The sequence below is a fragment of the Prionailurus viverrinus genome, chromosome B2, assembly GCF_022837055.1.
Source record: "Prionailurus viverrinus isolate Anna chromosome B2, UM_Priviv_1.0, whole genome shotgun sequence".
NCBI lineage: Eukaryota > Metazoa > Chordata > Mammalia > Carnivora > Felidae > Prionailurus > Prionailurus viverrinus.
This window is the reverse complement of record NC_062565.1, coordinates 49,950,920-49,974,408: the sequence shown is the minus strand read 5'-3', so window position 1 is coordinate 49,974,408 and position 23,489 is coordinate 49,950,920. Positions and strand designations below refer to the sequence as shown.

Here is a 23,489-nt window from a genome sequence, read left to right as displayed (position 1 = left end):
GTATCAGGAAGGGGTGGGAGCAACCATGGGATACTGATATGAAGAAAAGCTAGGGATTTTAAAGGATCTCCTCAGATGATCATTTCCAGAAAGGTCCAACATTTTGTCAGTAGGACTCTTGCTCTCTATCTTTCACACCTGGAGAAACTCAGGCTGAGTGGGAAAGTAGGCTGATCTAGCAGTTTGTAAAAGCTGTAAAGCCAAGTTTACCTTGCTGACATTTCAGCTCTGCGAGCTATCCAAAGAATCTGAAAGAGAAAACCATGTATTCTGGAGTCACAGTAGGTGGTAATTGTGTCAAATTGACTGTTAGGAACTCAATCTTTACATTGGGTTTTTAAAAATGTGTGTAGTTTCCCAACTTGCAGTGACATTAAAGAAGTTGGTAAGCATTTGAAGGATATGTTCCTACTCAGTGTTTGTATGTTCCTATTCCTGCTGCAGGAACTGCCAGGGGGTTGACTTGCATGCAGGTCTTTCTTCCTGAGGGTGCTGCTGGGCCACACAGCACTGAGACTGGTGATGGCCCAGATTCACCAGGACAGAGAAGTACACGCTTCATTATCTACATGCTTCATTCAAAAAGAGAAGTCTGTTTACATTTAATGTTGCCATTGAAATAGTTGAAGTAATTTGTGGGGCTTAGAGAAATAAGTCCTACCTTGAAAAATTTTATGCTACGTTATTCTTGAGCTCTCCTGGATAAATGAAATGTCAATATGGAAAGATAGCTGTCAAAAAAGACAATTTGGTAGGAGTTGCTGGAATTGAGTCTCTCCTCTGCCATTTACCAAATAACTTAGGGTGAGTGTTGAGCTACTTGTTATTTTATCTGTAAAATGGGGATGCTTGCTGTTTCTTAGGGTGCTTGTGAGACATAACTGAGCAAGTGGTAAGTGCCCACGAGCATGGAAATACTTCGTGATACTTCATTATTACTGCAATTCCAACTTTCACTAAAACAAAACGATTCATTTTGATGTATTTATTAAAAAAACCAGGGCACCTGAGTGGCTCGGTTGAGCATCTGACTCTTGATTTCAGCACAGAGAATCAAGCCCCATGTCGGGCTCCATGCTGAGCATGAAGCCTACTTAAGATTCTCTCCTGCCCCTCTCCTGCTCGCACCCTCTCTCCCTCTCTCTCTAAAATACAAAACAAAGCAAAACATGTGATCTTTTAATCAAAGCCATTTATAATTTCCCCCTTGTTAAGTTCCTGAATTCTGTTCTCTTTCCTGCCCTTCCACTCCTTGATGGTCCCTGCCCTCTGGTCCGTGCGGCTCTGACTCCAGTGCTTCTCACAGGGATGACCTTTACCTCTAGCTTGTAGCAAAGGGTTCTTTCGCCTTCTCCCAAGGACTGAGATCTGCCCAGTGTAGGCAGTGTGTTCCCTCAGTTCTCACAACAGCCCTATGAGGTATGTTCATTAGGAAAACTCGGAGGATGAAGGTAACGAGAAAGGCTCATAGAAGCCAAAGAATAGGTTATCCTCTTCTCATTTGTCCTGAGTTTTTGAACTATACTAGTGGTCCCAATGATTCCAGACTTTCTGAGGTCAGGTTTCCCCCAAAGGGTTTGGTCAGTAGAGTAAGGCAGGTATGAGTCACCTGTGTGCTGGCTGCCAAAGCTACTCAGTCCTGACTGAGCTGTGTGGGAGTTATCCACCTTCCCTGCATTCCTCGCTCCCCTTCCAGGAACAAGTATCACCACTGAAGCTCTATAAAGTAGGGGTGTGGGGAGGTGGAGTGCTGTGCACGGTTGCACAGGAAACCTTTAGAGAGCCCAGAGTTGGCAGAGGAAATGAGCCCTGCACTGGGAAGCAAAGAGTGCTGCATTCGAGTTCCTTTTCCGACCATATGTGGCTGACAGCCAGCCAGGCAGGGCAAGCCACTTCCTTAGAGGGAAATGCTTGGTTTCTTTAGCTAGGAAGGGAGATGGTTGAAACAGGTGATCTCTGAGGTCCCTTCGGATCATGCATATGAGTCTTAACACCCAGTGTCAGTTCTACCCACATGTTATTAGCCCTAGCATCACTTGGAGGTGGGTCAGAATGAATCTATCATCTTGTTAGATCCACTTTTTGAAGGTTGTGATTTTGGGGCTTCTCTATTTGTGGGTATTTTCTGGGATGTTTCCACTTATCTCAAGGGGTTTTATTTAATTCCTAGAAAAATTTTAGAATAAAAGTTTTTGTTTAGCTTTAATTTGCTGAAATATAAACCTAGTTTGTTTTTTTAAAAATAAGTATTTTGAGGGGCGCCTGGGGGGCGCAGTCGGTTAAGCATCGGACTTGAGCTCAGATCACGATCTCGTGGTCCATGAGTTCAAGCCCCGCGTCGGGTTCTGAGCTGGTGGCTCAGAGTCTGGAGCCTGCTTCCGATTCTGTGTCTCCCTCTCTCTCTGCCCCTCCCCCATTCATGCTCTGTCTCTATCTCAAAAATAAATAAACGTTAAAAAAAATTTTTTTTTAAAAATAATAAGTATTTTGAGAGCGTGAGCAGGGGAAGAACAGAGGGAGAGGGAGAGAGAATCCCTAGTGGGCTCTGCACTGTTAGTGCAGGGCTCAGTCCCACCATCCTAGGATCATGACCTGAGCCGAGCTCAAGAGTTGGATGCTCAACCCACTGAGCAACCCAAGCGCCCCTAAACCTAGTTAACTTTCTTTTTGAAATCTGATGCCTCAGTGATGAATGCTGGATTCTGCCTGGCCCATTATTAACCAGCATGTAATCCTAGCTCATTCTCTTCAGTCTTTCCTCAAGGGAGAGAATTAAAATTTTAACTTCTTTTCCTAAATATTTTTACTATTAAACCCCGAGTATGTTTCCACAGCCTGTAGGAGAATATTAGCTTCTGCTGGGATTTACCATTCTGCTAATAGTTCTCCCAGCAGGTACTTTTGGTTGCAAACTAAGCCTTCCTACACTTAAGTATCAACACTTAACCTTGCCATAGATAGGTCAGCTCATGCCATCTTACAGATGTGTGCTGTTCTATTAATTTAAGTGGATAGAGTCCTGAATGAGAGCTATAATAAAGCTGGATAAAATCTCCAAAAATATAGCCTAAAGTTGGAATTGAACTGTGTGCATAGTTCTATTTTTTAAAAATGTTCCTGTGACTAATAAAACATAATGGTCTGTTTGGGAAAATAGAGAACCAAAATGATATTGCCACCTCACTATAGCTATTACAATTTATCTTTGATGAACATGAAAAACCAGTTTTGAAAGTGACACTTCACAATATATCCAGTGGTACCAGCAAGTCGGGGATTAAGCATTTGACATTGAGATAGGGATTTAGGGACTAAGAATGTTTTGAAACTTTGAGTGTAAAGTCAGAGTTCTGAAAATCCTGCAGAAGTGCAAATACATGTCACATTTAACTCTAATGGATGATAAAAAAAAAATTAGGATTAACATAGGGATGCTGTATAACATAGGGAAGCTGATGAAGGGTTCCAAGTTCTTTAAGCAAACTAATTCCCAGAGATAACTCCATGCACTTAGTGATTGGGGCAGGTGAGAAGGGGTGGCTCTCCTAAAAGTGATCATTTTTATTAAAAGCTTACTATATACACTAAGCACCATGTAAATTACCTCATTAAATCTTCCCTACTGTCCTCTGGGATGGTTTTACTCTCCCTGATTTACCAAAGAGGAAGTACAGTCTTAGAGAGGTCAGATGATTGCCCAGGTCCTCATAGCTAGTAGCCCGTAGATTTCCAGATTCAAATTCAGGGCTATCTTGTTTCTTAATGACTGTATTCTAACCATCATACTATGCTGCTGCTTTCAAAGGGCTGAGACTGCTCTAAGGAAGTGGTCACAGCTACATCTATGAGTGAACCTGGTGTGACAACAGCCTGGGTACCAGTGTGCAGAGGTGAAATTGAAGACCTTCCATAATCGGTAATGCTGTCAGCAATTTGCCCTTGGAAGCCTGTTTGGCAGTGATTGGTATTTGCTATTTCATATCTTCTCACAAAGTTTATGCTATGGTGGGCCCTACAATTACCAGGAAATTCTACTCCTCTGGGAACTTTAAGTAAAAAAAAAAAAATTGTTTTTTTAACATTTATTTATTTTCAAGAGAGAGAGACAGAGTGTGAGGGGGGAGGTGCAGAGAGAGAGAGGGAGACACAGAATCTGAAGCAGGCTTCAGGCTCTGAACTATCAGTGCAGAGCCTGACGCGGGGCTCGAACCCACCAACAGTGAGATTGTGACCTGAGCTGAAGTCAGATGCTCAACTGACTGAGCCACCCAGGCAGCCCTAAACTTTAAATTTTTTTAAACTAAAACCACTGAAATATACTTTTTTCTTATTATAAAAACAATCTTTTCATTAGAGAAATACTAGAAAATAACCATAAGAAGTAAATAGGAGCACTTGTAATCTAGTCATCCAGAGAAAATATACCTTGGGGTTTTTCTTTTTGCCAGATAAATGTATATATACCTATATAGTTGAGCTTTTGTTTAATTTTTCATGATTATAAATAATGCCTTGTTGCCAGATTTGTGTGTACCTACTTATTTATTTCCTTAGGATGATTTCCTAGAAGTGTCCTTGCTGGATCAAAAATATAAACATTATTAAAGTTTTAGATATGTTTCACCAAATTGCCAGTTTATATCCCCACATGTGTGTGAGGGATGCCCTTTGTCCTACATCCTTGCTGACACTGGATATCATCATCACCCCCACTGGTACCTTTTTTAAATTGACAAATTTACTGTAGTTAGGACTTGAAATTAATTTTTAAGATTGCATACTGTGTACTTCCCACATAATACCGTTAGTAGTACTTGTAGTTCAGACTTATGGAGGTGTTTTAAAATTTCTATCACTATAAATAGCAAGTGCAGAGAAAGCAACTTCCCATCAGTACATAATCTTTGAGAACTAGGAATGAAAAATTGGTAGAGCAAGGCATCTTAAGAGCTGTCACTGAAACCATTTGACTTGGCTCTTGTTTCCATTTAACTTGTTCACACACAGATAAATGTGTGTAAGACCATGTGTAAAGGCTAAGAAGGATTCAGAATTAACAAACAAAACAAAAAACAAAAGAAACAAAGACTGTTTTATTTCTCCTCTTCTTCAGAGAACAGGCAGAGTCACTGTGACAGGCAGAGTCACAGAGTCAAGCAAGTGTCCTGACTCCGGTCCGGACATCACCTAGAAGATGTTGTTCATTCTTCAAGTCTCATCCTCTGACAACTGTCTCCTTTCCACCAGGCCCTGGGCATCTTTGTGTCAAATTTTCTCCAGCCTTGCATGTGCATTCCTTCTCTGGGCTTGGGGGTCAGAAGCCGTGGTTTGAATTCCAAACTCTGTTATTTGATAGCTGTGTGGCTTTGGACAGTTGCCATGCACTCTTTAAGTCTCAATTTCTTGTGAAACGGAGAGACTGATCATCTTTTCCTCATGCAATTGTTGTGAGAGTCCAATAAAATCAAGTACGTGAAAGTGCTTTGTGAGCTGTATGGCTTTAACCTACAATGTAAGGCTATTAATATAACTGTTTCCTTCCTTGGCAGCTCTTTGTTAAAGAGAAAAATGGCCCTGGAGGAGTTGGAGAGACAGGCCCCTTTATTTGAAGATGGATACTGGAGGGAGTTGGGAGGCCTCAGACCAGCCTGGGCTCCTCCATTGGAGGTGGTCTGTAGGAAAGCCATCCGACCTCCATCATCAGCTGAGGGGGTTGGATCAGATTACCTCTAAAGAGGTAAAGAGCCCCTGAAATCTATGATGGAGGCTGACAGCAAAAGGTAAAGAGATGTCTCCCTGCCTTAATGGCTCCTATAAGTTAGGTGCTAACTTACACAGAGCACAGGGGTGCCCTGGACATGTACACTTGTAGGGTGTAAGGGGTGTCCTGGAGCAAGAAAGTGAGCAGTGGTGTTCCCTGGGCTATTTGCTCAGCATGAAACCTAGGTGATGGACATAAATGTTCAATCTACAGGAAGCTTTCTAGCTTCAATAAGTGCTCCTGTCGGCATGGCCAAGAACCTTCTCAGAATCTGTGTTTTCCCTGACGTCCTTCCCCATCCACCTTCCTTTTATCTCCTGGGTCAAATGCAGCAGGAAAGCAGTGGTACAAGCCCTGCTAACTGGGGAGCACTTGTTCTCTGCTCCTGTGTGCTCTGCTTTTCCTTCCCATGTGCCTTCCCCTCCTCTCTTCCTCCACCCTTCTTTGTATCCCTTCAGTCCCTCACCTCCACAAAGATGAACTGTCTTTGCAGGAAACCCATTTCATCCTGTCCTTCTATAGTGTTTCTGCCAAAATGAGGAGAGCCCCGAGATTCATCATTCTGAGTCAGTCCCATGCAGGAGTGAAAGTAACATTTCTCAGAAGTGCGGTTGTCTCAGTGCTCTTTCTCTGGTCTTCCCCCCACCCCCAAGTTATTCTCTTCTTAATCTGGATCTTTGTAGGAAACATACTTAGAATTTTTAGCATTTGGAGTCATGTGATTGTTTTCCACAGAGGAAAAAAACTCAAGAAAAGGGCAAAAGATACAGTAGTGTATCCACCCACGTGTGCACACTCATACACACCCCTACTCCCAAGACTGAGATTGCGGGGATGTTTAATTAAAATACCAAATTTTGGGGGTGCCTCGTTTGGGCCTCTGACTTCGGCTCAGGTCATGATCTAATGTCTCATAAGTTCGAGCCCTGCATTGGGCTCTGTGCTGACAGCTCAGAGCCTGGAGCCTGCTTCCAATTCTGTGTCTCCCTCTCTCTCTCTGCCCCTCCTCCACTCGTACTCTGTCTCTCTCTCAAAAATAAACATTAAAATATAAAAAAAAAAATTTTTTTTTGGTTTTCACAGGATCCCAAAGTTTGAAAAGATGTTGATGGAGGTCCAGTCCAAAGAGCCACCTAATATATGATTGCCCATTGGAATGTCACTACCTGATGTTCGCTAGCGTCTTGGTGTGACCTTCTGGTGAGAGTCCAGTTTCTCTCCATTTCACAAAACTTCCAAATACTTGAAGATAATATTATGTGTCTATAAGTTTTTCTCTGGTTCAAAATAACCCTCTTTAATTAATAATTTTTTGGGCAGCCCATCTGATGTGTTAGGAATTGAAATTAATGTAGGAGAGGAAAATCTCTCTCCTCTACCCTCCTAGATTCTGTACCTGGGCCTTATAAATTACACTGACAAAAGACAGATTAGCAGGAGAAAGAGTTTATTATGCATGCATATGGAGCCCTTTATAGAAGAGATAGGAAGGACCAAAAAAAATGGTTAGAGCTGGGGGCTTATGTACTATTTTAACTAAGAGTGATAAACTGTGGAAAAGTAACTACACAAAGTTTCGACTTCTAGTAGAAGTAAATTGTGGGAAGGTAAATTGATGGGGGAAGCTAATAAAAAATTAAAGCTATTTAGTGGGATTTGTTATACAGACTCAAGTTTGTACCTTCACCATTGATGAAAAAGAGATAACTCCCATGATTAAGAGTTATCCTTCTCTTCCTACTATGGGACAGGGAGACACCTTTGTAAGTGAAAATATATGTTACCTTTACAAAGGGAAATTTATGCCCTGCTTTTAGACAGAAAGGGGGAGGGCAGAGAGCTTTTCCTGCATATTTTATGGTGGCATACTCTGATCCCCTTCATTAGCACAAAACTAGGTGGAAGAAGAAATAAACTAGTGTCAACATTAAATCAAGTGAATAAATATTCATAGAGTACTAGCTGTGAATAGGATATTTTGCTAGGGGTGCGGAAGTGGTGGGAACATAGAGCAGAAATCACAGCTGTCTCCTTGAAAGAGTTTAAGATCCAGGGAACACATCAGGCATAAACACTTGAAAACTTAAAAAGCCAAAGCACATACACATAGCTGGTCAAGTGGACCGTAGAAAAGTTGTATCTAAGTAAATGCTAAATGAAATGCCATGAGAGTTAAGTTGAGCCATCAGAAGAGGGAAAGACACAATGGGAGATGGAAGGTCAGAGGAGATGGATTTTGAGGACGAGGCTAGGAGTTTATGGAGAACCTCAATGAGCAGAAAGAACTGAAAGGGACATTCCAAGGAAAAGGAACTGGCCCAGAGAGAGGAGGGCTCAAATACAAAACATTTTGTGGAGCAGAAGCTGAAAAACAAAATTTCCCTCACATGGCAAGTTTGAGAAGGTGACTTCTTTCATGAGTTAGGCTGGGGCCACACATAAGATTTGGGCCAGTGTCTAAGGAATTGGCAGTGTAATCTAGAGGCAAGAAGGGAGTGCAACATCATCTTTCTGGGGCCAGACTTGCCATCTCAACTTACCACCTCAAAACTTTGCTGGTTGTCAGTATGACAACAGTGGGGAAGTCCAGGAGCAAACGTTGTTGATCCCCTGGTTCCTGTATGACCCTGGTAGAAACAAGCTGAGGAGAAATTTTAGTGAGAGGAAGCCAGGAAAATTCGACAGCATTCGATAGACACTCACTCGGGCTTTCCCCAGTCCCCGCACTTGGGTCTTCTGTTGACTAATTCCATCCACCTCGATGCAGGAAATCAGCTTGGCTGCTGAGTAAGTGAAAGTCTGCACGAAACCTGAGTTGCCTACAGCTAGCCTGTGGGTAGCTTGGTTAGGCCACCCCAAAGCACCTGCTACTGAATTGTGACATGGAACTATCTCGCTGTCCGATTCTCTATCCTGCCCTCACCAAGGAACATTCTAGGGTAGAATAGGTATGGTTCTTAGCTATGAGGGGGTGCAGCTTTGAGATTTAAGGCTCAGGTTTCCTTATTCCGATCACTCTTTCAGGGTACTTGACTCACCATTTCTGTTGTAGACAACGTAATGTGTCTAGCGAACTCTACTGTAATTTTACGGGAAGTCTCGCACTTTTTAAAAATGTTCCGTAAAGCTGTGTATCCCAGACTTTCATGTGATGTAAATCTTGTGAAAATTCAGAGTCTGATTCAATAGGTTTGGGGTGAGGGCCTGAGATTCTACTTTTTTTTTTTTTTAATATATATATATTTTAGGTACTTTTCAATGAGTGTACATTTACACGTACATACATATACATACATGGATATACATAGTGTGCATATATCCATACAAAGTAAGGTCATACATTATATGAGCTATGTCTTGATATTTTCAACAAATGTTACAACAGAAGTATTTTTAAAGTTATTAAATCTTCTCAGAAAGCAGTTTCTAATGGCTACAAAGATTCTATCATAACACAGAATGACATTTACTTAACCGTTACTCTATTGTTGGAAATCTAGGGCATTTTCATTTTTCCCCTCTAAATATTCTTTTATGTGGATATTTGAGTGTGTTTCTGTTTCTTTAGAACAATTCCCGAGGGTGGAACTTTTTTTTAGGTTTTTGTTGCATGTTATTACATGACCTACACGAAATTGTACCAAACACGCCTGGCTGTCACACCTGAAAGTATCCCCTTTCCCTATTCTATTAATATCGCATGTTTAAAAATCCATGCCAATTTGAGAGGCTAAATATGGTTATCTTATTCTAATTTGCATTACTTTGATTACTCTTGAGGTTAAACTATTTTTTCATGTATTATCTATTTTAATTTTTTAGTGTACACTGATTTCTTTTTTCTTGTTTAATTGAGATATAATTGATACATAAAATATTTGTTTCAAGTATACAAGGATTTGATATTTGTATCTATTGTGAAATGATTGCCACAAGTAAGCCTAGTTAATATCCATCAACCAAGATTCTACCTTTTTAACCATTTCCCGGGGGCTAGCGAGCTGGATGCTGCTGGTCCCAGGATCAACTCAGCAGCCAAGCCCTCCTGGATGGTGGGGGAGTGGGGATGGTCCTTACTGTCTCACTGCAAGTTTTTGCTTGCTCCACTCTTGCTGCCTCTGTTCCCGAGACTGGTATATTCTCTCTTCACATCACTTTGCAGCTATGTAGACATTGTAGGACTATTTTATGTATAACGAATTTTAGGTGTAGAATTAATGGAAGAGATTTAAAACACATGTAGACATGGAAACAATTTGAAGATAAGCCTCATGACTCTATAAAGTTTCCCTGCTATGGCAGCCACCATACTTTCTTACTGGCATCCCTCCATTTCTCTTCCTTCTGGGGTAACTCAAATTCCTATTATTTGTATGTGTAGCAACCTCCCTCTTTGTTTCTGTTTTGGAAGAAGAGTATTTTCCTCTCTATATTCGCCCTGGATAGAGGTAGGCTCTATCAGTGTTCTTCCCAAAAGGCCCACGGTCAGCTCTCTCCAAAACAGAAGTGCCATCTGGTCTGACATAAAATTCATGGCACTTCTGGGTGGAGGAAACTGTCATGGTGATTTTCTTGTTTTTTTGGACAGTACTTTTATTTTTCTTCTGACCCATGTTAGGTACCCAGCCCAGTGGTACAGAGTGAACATTAAACAAATGGTGTTTTTGTTAACAAGGAGATAAAACTCTGGTGCAAAAAGCCTCCACAGTCCAGAGAATAGACTCAGAATTGAGGGGTTGGTCCTCATTTGAGTTGGAACTTTCTGCAGTGACCTCAACCTTGTTTTACCCAGGATTCTCACACAGCACCCCAGAGAAACTCCTTTCCTAAGTCTTTCCCTCCCCCCTTACTTTTCTTCTTTGTCAGCTTTTGTCTCCAATCCCCTTCCTTCATGTCTCTTCACTGTAACTCTTCACACAGATTCATTTTTTCATCAGATGATCAGGAATTGTACTCTTTTTTTAGACAGACACAGAAAAAGAGAGAGAGGGACTGGAGGGCTAGGGAGAGAAGAGAAAGTTACAGAGAGAAGGGAAAGGAGGGCTTCCATGTTTTTTTATCCTTTGTTGACTTAAGGCCACATAATTCCCATGCCCACAAACATCAATATATGAAAACCCCAGCACCGTATTTTCATCTGACCAATGATCGTTGTAATAAACTCTTTATAGTGTTTAAACCAAAAGTAAAGTTGTTTTGTTCTTGAAAATCTTTCCATAGTGAATATATGTTAAACTTAAAGGGGGGTTAGTTGCTATGGAATGTGATCTTATGGAGATTCTAGAAAGCACATAATGTACTTGAATTTGGCTTCCAACAAAATAGGTAAAACTGAGTTAATAGGCACAAAGAATACTGGAGCTGAAGATAATAACCTTCTGCATTAAAAGAGGGAAAAAGGAATTGTGGAATTTATGGAATCTGTAGCTTTACAGGAACAGATGCTATCATATCACCACATGGTTTTATTCAACAGAGGATAGAGAGGTAATGTTATGAAAGGGAATGGGACATGGACTTTCTAAATGATCTAGGGACTAAAAAAGGCAAAATAAACCATGTATTTGATTAGCTTGAATAGCCTGAGCAGAGGAAGAATTTTTATGCTTGAAGAGGAGAAGAGGTGCAAGAAACTTGAAATTTGAGGTTGACAATAAAAGCCATAATACTTTGAGGCAATTCTGACACGATGATCTTCACCTACATTCAGAAAGGTCTGACTAACATAAATAAGTGCTTCAGGGAAATTAGAAAGAAGTGTTTCAGTATCATTTGGAGATAAGACTGGGTGAAAGTAAGCTGTATACTAATAGCTTATAGCCTCAGTTTATTTTTTGCATTTAATTCCTGGTTAATATTCTTTAGATCTAGTATATGATAACATTATATAACTGGCTATTTGATATGGAGTCAGAGGTCTAATAAAAAATGAAAATACACAGAAAAGCCTGTTAAATTATTTAATGTTTTGATCCATCAGTTTAGATGGGGGTAAGACACTTTCATTTGCAAAGAGAGAATGGGCGATGCACAGTAGTTCTGGTGTGTAGAAACCTTGAAATCCTGCTTGGTTGACATTGTGGGGATCCCATAGCCAGGGCATGTGGACTATTCTTTGATTAGACCCTGATTCTGTTTTTTGAGAGAGGATCACCTCCTCCCAAGGATGTAGTGTGGTCCTTGACTCCACCTCCTGGGAGTTTTCTTCCCCCAGTAATCTGCCCACATCTGAAAGAGTGTTGGCAAATATACCTTCCTTGGGCCTTTGCGCTCCTAGATGGTTATGGGGCTGACAGTTGGCTTGTGATTAACTTTGAGAACTCTCTCAAAAACTTAGTAAACTTTCATCTAAGTTGGTTCTTTTTGTGCCATAATTCCTAGAATCTCCATGTCTTTGCTTTTTCATTGCTGTAAGTTTCCCTGTCTTGATTTAATGGTAGATTATTAGAACTACACACTTACATTCTTTATTCCGAGTCCTTTTATCCAATTAAAAGAACTTATTAGATGCTTCATGTAGATTCTTGCCTGTAGGAAGTTTATTTGATTGACAGGTTTTACCTGGCATTTCTCCCTCAAAGACTTTTTTCAATCTTATCTTTTCCTTTTGGGGGATAGAAATATTTTGGGTTTTTTTTTCCAAGGCTCTGAATTTCTGGACTCTTCATTTTCTTTCATTTTCTTCCTTAGGCTACCTTGCCAAATGCAGACAGTAGCATCTAACATACAACTTTCTGTTTTCTCATCTCTTCCTCTAGAGCTCTTATTGTACCTTTAGGTTATTGCAAGCAATAATTTTACCAAGTGTTTTGTCATTGCATACTGTGGGTCATCATTTTGCTAGCCTATGATTTCCTTGTCATTTCAGCCTCCTGCCTGACCATTAGAGATCATGCCACTATTTTAGCCTTTTGCTGCGGTAGAGGAGCTACCATACCCATTGTAGCTCAATTTCCATACCCATGTGTATACTGCTAGGTTATGACAGCTTATCCTGATCACATTCAGCTTTTTTGGGGATAAAATCTGTCCAAGGTTGGATTTGTAAAACTAAATGTGTACGTTTAGCTAACAGTATCCCCAACCATCTCGTTATTATCTTATTGGCTAGTATATGTGTATTTGCTTTCTTTCTATAACTAGATTTTAAAATCATTAAGGTAGAGACTATAATAGTACAGTCTATTTCCTGTAAGAGTAACCCCAACAGACATGTAGCATGGCTTCCAGCACATGGTAGGGCATAAAAAGTCTTGCTAACTTGGATGTTTGACCAGCTATAATATTTTACCACACATGAGGCTGTGTGTACCCCATTCTTGGAACTACAACATATTATGTTGTCTCTTTCTGTGGGTAGAGTGTCCTGGCTGTCAGTAAGTTGAATGACAGTTCCACTTGTATTACTAAAACTTCTAAAGGTGGTAACAGCTTGGGTCATGGGTGGTACAGGGGCAGTGAAGGCCTTCCACCATAGACAGCTGTGTGTTCATCATATAATCATTATTGTGCCCCCAGTATTTGCACATAATTTACAGTGTGAGAAGTGTGTAATAAATGTTAGATGAAATAATGATCTGGATCTGTTGATTGAGTTTGAACTTGGTGATAGCTGGTTACTAGTTTGACATCCTGATGAGTTACTTATTTTTACCTTGATGAGGGAAAACGTTGTGACTGCTGGATGTAAGAGGTCAGTTTCCTATTTACATAAAGGGCCATTTAATTCTCTGCAGTGCAGCAAGTCCTCTTGTATTGAACCAGGCACTCTTAATTCAAAGTGACTTACTTGTTCCTTCTTTCAAGAGAGCTGGTGAAGAAGTCTCCTATGTGTTGAGGTATCACTCTGAATGGAGAAGAGACCACCAAAGAAAGTAAGTAATTAAACCCACTCGATTTAATATGCTTTTAAGGGTCTATTGTATATATTGCTTTGGTAGCATGACTGATAATTAAATTTGAAAACATGGCTCTTGATTTATGTGCTGGCTTTACTGAGTATATAGAAGGACATAGCTGGCATGGCCTTGGAAATTCCCTACACAGTAGGCTTAGGGGCTTCAGGCTGGCTGGAAGGCGCTGGCTAGGAGACTTGTCTTGAATCTCTATATGCATAGAAAATGTACTGTTTTAATTTAGGTCTTATATTTGGAGGTGTGTATTTAGAGAAGGAGGCTGGTATAGATTATGGGGGGGGGTACTAAAGTTACTGTAAGTCCATGAAGACCTCAGAAACATATACAGAAGTATGATAGACTAAATATGAGCACAGAGATAATGAGGAAGGGAATGATGCCTGAGAGGATGATTCAAAGAAGTCTTCTTATAGGAGTTAAACTTCTGATTGTTCCAGCGGAGAGGTGCAGAGAAGAATCCACAGGTATGGGGAGGAGAAATATGGATGAAAGGCTCATTATCACAGAAGAATTTTGATTGGTCTTGGAGGGGCTTCCAATGAATCCAAGAGCTGCTTCCTTTTCATTTCCTTCATTTGAAGAAAATGGAGGAAAGTTGTTCAAACGTGTTGTGATAGAGGAAAATGACTTACCATGCTGGAATGTGCCTTGCCTTTTTAAAAGAGCATGTGTAGTTTTACCTGGTCTTACTGGGCATTAAAAAAAAAAAAAAAGAAATTAAGATACTGTACTTCAGAAATGTCTGTGTATCCCTAGGATACAATACCTGACATATAATATGTACTTAATAAATGTTTGCTGACTTGAACGGAACTGAGAAAAATTAACTTTCCATAGGTCATTTAAAATTATGTTAGAGCATTTAAAGACTCTACTTGCCAATTCATTTTTGTTAAAAAAAAATCTTAATCAGAGATGGCCAAGATAATGGACATTGTATGTTATATGAAAATGATTATTTATTAACTATCAATAGGATTTTAAGCATGGGGTTAAAATAGAATTTGTTCAGGGAGTCGAGGAAACTACCTGGGGAAATAATTTTGAATCTCTCACTGATGTCATTAATTTCTTTGGTTTTGCTTTCTCACTCAAAAATGGACTAAAGATAGTCCTCTCATTTAATATCAAGGATCCTCTAAGGATGACATACCTTTCACTTAAGTCATGGTTCATATCCTATGAAGGAAAGTAGAACATATGGTACGTGACAAGAGTCGTTAGCCATTTGTGGAAGAACATAAAAGATCATGACAACAATTTGTAATTTGGTTCATCTCTGTAGTAAATTAGTTAAGAATTTTGCTGTAATTTGAGGTCAGTGGGGGTAGAGGTGGGGTGGAAGAAAAGGAAGATTTGGCCCTTTTTCCGCCATCCCTTTTAGGGTCCCTCTCTGATTCCCCTTCAGGAAATGTAATAGAGGAAAAAAAAAACTACATTCGTCAGTAATTCTGGGGTAACCACAACTTAGACAGTAAGCAGGTCAATCGAAATAAGGACAGTGATTGCTATAAAACCGACAGGTGCTCTCATTGACACAGCACAGGCGACATTTGACACGGGGTGACACCACACACACATACACACAGGAAGAATTTACTACACAAAGCAGACAACCAGAGCAAAATGACAAAGACCATCCTGCGCAACATAGCCATGGTGAGTAAAAATAATTGCTGTTCAGTAGCGGTTAGCCCTAGGATTTCAGGATAGCAGATTTCTAAGGAATTAGGTTTGATTGGGGTCTTTATTGGTATTCCTTCTTAAAAGCAGAACAGACTTTAATTTTGACCCCTGTCTGGTGGAGAAGAAAGAAAAAAATAACTAGAAGTTATAATGGGGTATAAAACATAGCTCCTCATGTGGTGGCTTTTGCATAGGTGATTGATAGCTTGCTCACTCTTGGTGTCACAGACAGCTGAACATGATCTCTCCTGTGGCCACCATTATAGAGTTAGGTTGGTCTAAAACTCTTATTTCATGGTGAGGACTTCCAGCCTCTTAGGATCTGTACACATGTATTTTAGCCAAGGGTAGTGAGGCTCCAGGAGGTTTAATGACTCCCCTAAGACTGTAAGTAGACAAAGAGTGCCCAGGATGAAAGAAGTGGAACCACCCAGTGTTGAACTTTGGATAGCTCCCAGAGGAGGGAAATTGGCTGTGCCTAAGACAGCTGATTAGTTTTGCATTGTCTCATTTCTCATGGAGGAGAGAGAGATGTTAGTATAATGGAAAGCACCTCTTTTGGGTCTAGAATCTTGCCTGACATCAGTCAGGTAAAGGCTGGGAAGAATATAATTTAGAGGAGCTTGAAAACAGGGCTTGGGAAATTATTCACCATATTATTGGCTTAAATAAACCCTCTTTTTTTTTTTTCTCCATTTACAAGCCACGTCATTTAAAAGAGCTTGGATTTCATAAAAGGTCATAGTATATGGTGATGATACTACCATATTTAGGTATTTTAGAGATGACCAGAAATGCAGCCAAGTGTAACAGTTTGAGAGCACATAGGCTTTGGAGTCAGTCCTAGATCCACTACTTACTAAATGTGGGATTTGGGATCAATTACTTAGCTGCTCTGTGCATAATTATTCCCCTTATCTGTAAAGGGGACTAATAATGGTATCTCCCTCATATGTTTTTTTTGGGGGGATTAATTAGTATCATAGAGAATGACTAAATCTGTACTCTGAAATGGCTTAGTTTTTAGTTAAATTGGTCATTTTAATATAACAACCAATAAGGATAGAGAAAGCATTCGATGTGTAAAATATTAATATTATTTTTACATCTGAGTCTCTTGTCAACCCCAGGAAGTAGATTGGGATTAGTTTCCCCATTATACAAATGAAAAAAAAAAAAAAAGCTCAATTGAGTCGAGTGATTTAACATCACTGGGTACTGTACACATAAGAACTGGGACATGAATCTAGGTTTACCGGCTTCAAGTACAGTATGCTTTTCCTCGAATGGTTCAGAGGCAAGGTTTCTAAATTCAAAGACCTTGTGTCTAAAAAAAATTTATCGGGTACCTTTGTACTCCAAAGCCATTTCTGTTTCTGGTTTGAAGTAATCTGTTGGACCATCGGCAAGAAACATGATGATGCAAGGGGCATTAGAATAGGATTAGAAGCTGGAAGGTATAGGCAGGTAGAACATCAGTAAGTAGTTGAGGCAAATTCTTGTGGGCTTAGGAACTGGCCAAGCTCTGGAGCACATTCCTACAGAGGTGAGCGTACATTACAGACCAGTTCAGGAGACAAATACTCAGAAGCTCCTGGGTGGCTCAGTCGGTTAAGCGTCTGACTTTGGCTCGGGTCATGATCTCACAGTTCGTGAGTTCAAGCCCCACATCGGGCTCTGTGCTGACAGCTCAGAGTCTGGAGCTTGCTTCGGATTCTTTGTCTCCCTCTCTCTCTGCCCCTCCCCTGTTCGTGCTCTGTCTCTCTATTTCTCCCCCCAAACAAGTAAAAATTAAAAAGAACTAAAATTAAAAAAGAAGACAAATACTCAGGTAGTCTCAGGTGAGCCTGAGAGTCAGGCCATCAGTGTCTTGATACTGCCCACCTTCACTAGTGCATTCTCTTGCTTCTGTTCCTAGTGTACAGAACAGGAGTAATATCTGTGTATCTACCTCATAGGTAGCCTGTAAGAATTCAAATCTATAAGATGCTCTGAACCTCTCAGAGAAGAAGTGCTGTATGTATCATTTTCTTAAGAATCAGCAAGAGCCATATCAGAGCCCCTGCTCTGTAGCGCATAACCACTAAAATCTACAGTTTCAGATCAAAAGCTTTGTGGAACAAACTAGAGTGATATGCAGGCATTATCTGATTTCCTGATAAAGAGCTGTGTGACCTACAACGCTCATGCAATTCTGACACGGCTGTTCACATTGCTTAAAATGCTTGCCTCCTCTTGGGAGGCAAAGCTAAGACTAAAGCACCACGGCTGGCTTTATATTGACAATAATAATGAACTTTAGTATCAATGGTACTGACCACTGACACCTAGGATTGAGTCCCCTGACTGATACCAACAAGCTGGTGAACTCAATGAAGCTGTTTGTTACTTTTCGGGCATGACTCTTACCGGTGTCATTGGGATAATTAATACTAGCTCTGCCTACTTCGTGAGGTGGTTGTGAGAATCCAGTATTCAAAGAGATGTGAAAGTGTGTTCTAAAATACTCCAAGAATAAGCAAATATAATGATTTGTTAGAAGCATGGAAATTATTGCTGAATCACATAACCATAAGATACAGTTACTTTAAAGCTTTGATAATGAAAGCGAGAAGTGACTCAGTGAATATGATACTAAAGATAAAAGATGAAAACACACAGGAGGAATTTTCTTAAGAAACCCAAGGGACGCCTGGGTGGCTCAGTCAGGTAAGCATCCGACCCTCGATTTTATGGTTGTGAGATCAAGCCCCACATTGGGTTCTTTGCTGGGCACGAAGCCTGCTTAAGATTCTCTCTGTCCTTCTTCCTCTGGTCCTCCCCGGCTTGGGAGTGCTTTCTGTCTCTCTCTCAAAAAAGAAAAAAAAGAAACCTTAAAGAAGTAATTGGTAGGCTTGGGAAGTTACCTAAGAACCCTCTGGTCTACAAGAGCATCCTTTAACTTTTTAAAGTTTATTTCATAGCTCTAGACAGAAGATCCATGAGGGCAAATTCCACATCTTTCCTGTTCATTGTGTGTCATTAGCACAATGTCTACTTAATGTCCCCCTGTGTTGAATACTTACCACATGCTGGCAGTGCGAATGGCAGCTAGTCAGAGTCCTGAAACTGAGTTATGCACCCAGGACATCTGACTCCAGAGCATGTATCTTGAGTCACCACACTATACAGTTGAGAAAAAGTTGCCGAATGAATGAATGATTGTAGTAGATGAAAGTAGACAACTGCTGATTATCTGAAGGCAGATCAGCCTCATTTGGGCTTATCTGGGTCAATCTTGCTTTCAACTTCTTTTTAGTGTCACCTACCTTCATATGGCAAGTTGACACCATGACCTTTCTCTTTAGTCTTGTCATTTCTTGCCTCCAGCATCTGTAAAATATAAAAAGGAGGTCCTTTAAATGGACATGTCTAATAACCTCCCCTACCTTAACCCATGGAAAGTGTGAGCCTGAACAACATTGAGCCCAGAGAATGAAAGCAACCCAGATTCAGCTCCTTTTCTGCATCATGTTGAGAGTCGGTAATGGGACTTGTCCATCCCCAGTAAGGGTTGGTGGTAATGGTGGGGTGAGCAGAACATGGTTGTGACAAAAGGAAGCTAGAGAGATTTTTACCTCGTCTTTTAGGTAGGTCTTCACAGAGCACTTTCTTTCTGCATTCCTGTAATACCAGGTAAACTGATATTTCAATGTAAGTAGGAAAAATATATGTTTCAGAGCTAAAGACAAATAGTTTCCATATTCTCTGTAGTTGTGCAACATTAGTGGCTCTGCTTCTTTCAATTAACATGGATAATTGGAACTTTGCTATAGTTGGTTTTGCACAGTGCTTTTCTTAGTGCTTTGAGTTTAAATATATTGTTAATTTAACTGTATTGTTTTTTTCATTTCATTCATCCAGAAAGTATTTGTGGAACACCTGTTCTAGGACATGTTCTCCTGCAGGAACTTATAATCCAATAGGTGTATATCTGACATGAACACAGAGAGTACATTTCCAGACAGTAAAGAAATGACACTTGAATGCTAGATGGCAAGTGCTTTATGGCTGAAGGAGAATGAACATATTTTTAATTGAATGACTTTAGAGATGGTTCCTAGAGAAGGCTACCTCTGAGTGGGGCCTTGATGGAAGTGTAGGGTTTGGATAGATAGATGTGGGGGCAGTGTATTCTACATGGCGAGATGGCTGGCTGGGAGGAAGGAGAATTCATGAAATACAAGGTTGGAACTAAAAACAAGAGCTATCATTTATTAATCCTTTATTTTTATTAGATAAATTTATAGGTACTTTATATAGAACACTAGATTTAATCTTGTGAATATTATTATGAAGGGAGTATTATAACCCAGTTGGAAAGAAGAGAAACCGGAGATTCAGTGATGAGGCCAGGTCAAGATTTAAACCCAGTCTCAGGTCCTTATAAGCTTTCTGTCCCACTGTTGAGGAAGTCTCAGACTGTGGGAGTCTCAATCACCAGGCTAATGAGGATATACTCAGTTTGGCACCCTGATATCTTCATGTATGACTATTCCCATTTTCAGGTGAGGACCTGAGATTCAGAGAGAAGCCCTGGTCCCACAAAAGACTGGGGATGCTGAGTTCAGCTAGAGGATGAGAGCAACTGACACCAGAGTTCCAAACGAACTCAACTTTCTCTATTTTGCAGGTTAAGTCCCTGCTGCTGTTGATGTTGGGGCTCACCCTCATGAGGGAGGTGACAGCCCGGAAAAACCCTAAAGCAGGGGATACAGCCCTGTGCCCTCCCCTGGAGGATAACAGCGTGAGGGTCGACATTCGCATCCTCAGGCAAAACCAGGGGGGTATTTCCATCTCAAATGATTTCCAGAACCGCTCCAGTTCCCCCTGGGATTACAAGTAAGTGCAAATGAGACTGATCTTCACGTTCTTTTGAAAAACATGTTTATTTATTCTAATCATAAAGTAGAGAATTTAGAAAATATAGAAAAAAATAAAAGCCCTAATATTTGCTCTTAAAAACAGAAATCCCACTTTGCCTGGGAGCTCACAGTTTGCTTTTCTGGCTAGGTCCTCCTGTGTGGTCAGAGGTCCAACTGTTTTGCTTGTAACTTCTCATTGACTCTCTGCCTTTGCCTGCTCCACGCAGCCCTGGGTTGGTATTTACAAACTTTCTGTCTTGGAAGAGGGGGCTCTTTAAAGCAGCCCACGTAATAATCTTTGTATCTGAATAAGTGGGAGCCAGAAAAGTCCGTTTGGAGTGCTCCACTCAGATTAGACATCAGCCTGCAAGGAAAGGTGAGGAGGGCAGAGTGAGAGGCCCGTTTGGGGATGGGATGTCTAGGGTACTGTCCTGTGATGCTATCTGACGTGCCGGATCTTGGAATAGCAAGGTCTCATCTACATGCTCCAAATACAAGTATGAAAATAGATTCCAGGGACAATTAGAAGGGCTTCTGGGGCTGCCTGAATTGCTTCCCACAGGAAAGGAGTGGCAAGTTGGCTGGCATGGCTTTGCTGCCTTTGTGTCCCCTGGCAGAGCGGGTATTCAGGAAGAAACTGAGAGTATGTGGTGCATTCACAGACCTCTGGGGCTTTGGTTTACCTCTCCAAGCAGCAGGCTTTGTAGACTGTATATTAGACTGACTAGTCATGTTCCATATCTAGGCAAAGGATGAAAACTAAATAATAGCAACAGGGCAATGAAAAAGAAAAGATCTGACATTTATTGAATGCCAATATTTCAGTGTAGCGTTTTGTGTGCATTTGTATCACTGAATATTCTCAACCATTCCATGAAAGAGACCTATGAGAATCTCCATTTTAGAGTGGAAGAAACAGGCTTTGGCAGTTAAACACCTGCTGGAGGGCAGTGTATGAATCCAGGCCAGCTGGCTACAGCCCTGGGTTGCTGGGAAATGCCTCCCTGCAGGTGAGCAGCCAGCGCTACAGGGCTCTCACTTTTGTCCATCTCCATCTCCCTTGTCTCACCACCTGCTTTCATCTGCTCCTCCTGCAGCATCACCCGGGACCCCAACCGGTTCCCCTCGGAGATCGTGGAGGCCCAGTGCAGGCACTCGGGCTGCATCAACGCCGAGGGGCAGGAAGACAGCTCCATGAATTCCGTTCCCATCCAGCAGGAATTCCTGGTCCTGCGGAGGGAGCCCCAGGGCTGCTCTCGCACCTTCCGGCTGGAGAAGGTGCGGGTGACTGTGGGCTGTACCTGTGTCACCCCCATCGTCCGCTACGTGCGCGCCTGAACGGCCGCTTGGCTGAAGAAGCTGGAAAATGCCATTCCTTACCCAGCGCTCTTCAGCCAGTCCTGTGTGGTCCCAGTTTTCTCCACTTCATAGGCCTCTTGATGAGACCTGTGCGGAATTCTCAAAGCTCTGTAGTAGTTATAGTGTTAGGTTTCTGGGGCGCCTCCAAATCATAGCATAGTCCTGAGCGGTTCCACTGCCCCAGCCCCCTGAAAATGGCCGGAGGAATATGAAGGCGCCCTTGGCCTGCTCTGTTTACGTGCAGCGATGACCACTTCCTAGCCACATCAACACTGTGATATGGTGCCACTCCCGAGAATTCTGTTGGCAAATTGGGGCTCTGTGCCATGTGGATGAAAATGTAAAAAATACAACCACAATGTAAGAGTGTGTGGGAGGGACAGTGCAGGGTGGGGTGGGAAGGATGGGGATAAGGATCTAGGGCATATGTTTATTAAACATTTGCTAAACACAGAAGTTGGCCTGATACTTACATTTGTAAGGAAACTCTCTGTATATTTATGATATATTGGTTATATAAAATTTTAGGAGAAAAATTAACATATCTAGTACTAATGTAATAAAGTATTCATGATTGAAAAATACTTTAGGTGTTTGTTTCCAGTCTTGACCTATACTCACAGAGCTTATAACCATAAAGATTTTGAATTCTATATACTTATTTGTTTTTCACATTTCCTCATCAGTTTTTCATCAGAGGCTACTGTTAGAGTTATTATTATTAGTGTGTATGTGGCAGTGTGTGTGTGTGTGTGTGTGTGTGTGAGAGAGAGAGAGATCTTGGAGACTTTTTTCTCAGCTTTATTGAGGTATAAATGACAGATAATATTATGTAAGTTTATGGTATACAGCATGATGATTTGTCTCTCTGTCTCTCTATTTCTCTCTCTCTATAGTGAACTGGTTACCACAGTAAGGTAGTGAACACTTCCATCACCTCATGTAGTTACCTCTGTGTGTTTATGTTTATGGAGAACATTTAAGATCTCTCTGCAAATGGCAAGCATACAATAAATACAGTATTGATAACTATGGTTACCACACTATACATTAAACCTCCAGAAGTATTCATCTTATAAATAAATTCATACTCTTTGACCAACATCTTCTCATTTCTCTGCTCCCACCCCCCAGCTTCTGGCAACTACAGTTCTCTCTGTTTGTATGAGATGGAGAGTTATTTTATTATTAAGGGTACTTGGGGGTTACATGGAGAATTAAGGAAAATGGTGTAAACAGAACTGAGTTTCCCTGGTAACTCTTTACTGCTCCGTCTTCCTGGCTACATTATTGTACAAAGTGAACATTTACTGGCCACTGTGCTAGCCACTGGAGATGCAAAGACAAATGCATATGGAAGGGCCACAGTGTTGGGACTGGCCGTCCACAGAGGCTCTGGTCATTGGAGCCATGCAATCCCTTTGCATCGTCCTCATTTAGATTTCTGGGACTTTTAGGGTCACTGGTTGTCCTTCATCCATATCTTATGCTTCTTGGGGGGGGGGCACGGCACAGGAGCCTCCAGATTCTGGTCTCCATGCCACTCTGGGGAAAAGTCAGAGGTTCTCTCATCCCTCCTTTGCCTCAACATGGCAGAGCACATTTTCTCCTTAATGCTACCACTGGCTCAGAATACATCTGCATTGTTGCTACTTTTCCAGGTCCGAGGGAGAAAGTGGGGCCTAAGTTCTCACTCCCACCTGAAACTTGGCTTGAGGATAGGCTGGTGTCAGAAACCTGATACCTATCTTTAACTCTAGTTTGGATAACTTTCTTCTAGTCTAGGCGAGAGTAGAAATGGAGTAGCTGGGTAGGCTGGCTCTTCAGCTCTTGGCTGTATAATCTTTTGCTAATGGTATAAAT

The 23,489-nt window shown here is 41.2% G+C and overlaps 1 protein-coding gene across 3 annotated transcripts; it reads left to right on the top strand.

Moving 5' to 3' along the window:
• The first annotated feature begins 521 nt into the window (after window positions 1-521).
• Window positions 522-22,207, top strand: IL17F (interleukin 17F). 3 transcript variants are annotated; one of them, XM_047859681.1, is made up of 6 exons: window positions 522-1,419; window positions 3,806-3,916; window positions 6,845-6,961; window positions 13,570-13,635; window positions 20,036-20,244; window positions 21,365-22,207. In XM_047859681.1, the coding sequence occupies exons 4-6, from the start codon at window positions 13,612-13,614 to the stop codon at window positions 21,603-21,605; spliced, it is 474 nt and encodes a 157-aa protein (XP_047715637.1). In that variant the 5' UTR covers window positions 522-1,419; window positions 3,806-3,916; window positions 6,845-6,961; window positions 13,570-13,611; the 3' UTR covers window positions 21,606-22,207. The 3 variants fall into 3 exon arrangements, with proteins under 3 accessions (XP_047715637.1, XP_047715638.1, XP_047715636.1); XM_047859682.1 differs by lacking the exon at window positions 522-1,419 and having other exon boundaries at window positions 2,549-3,916; window positions 13,568-13,635; XM_047859680.1 differs by lacking the exons at window positions 522-1,419; window positions 3,806-3,916; window positions 6,845-6,961; window positions 13,570-13,635 and adding an exon at window positions 15,225-15,336.
• Window positions 22,208-23,489: the final 1,282 nt, after the last annotated feature.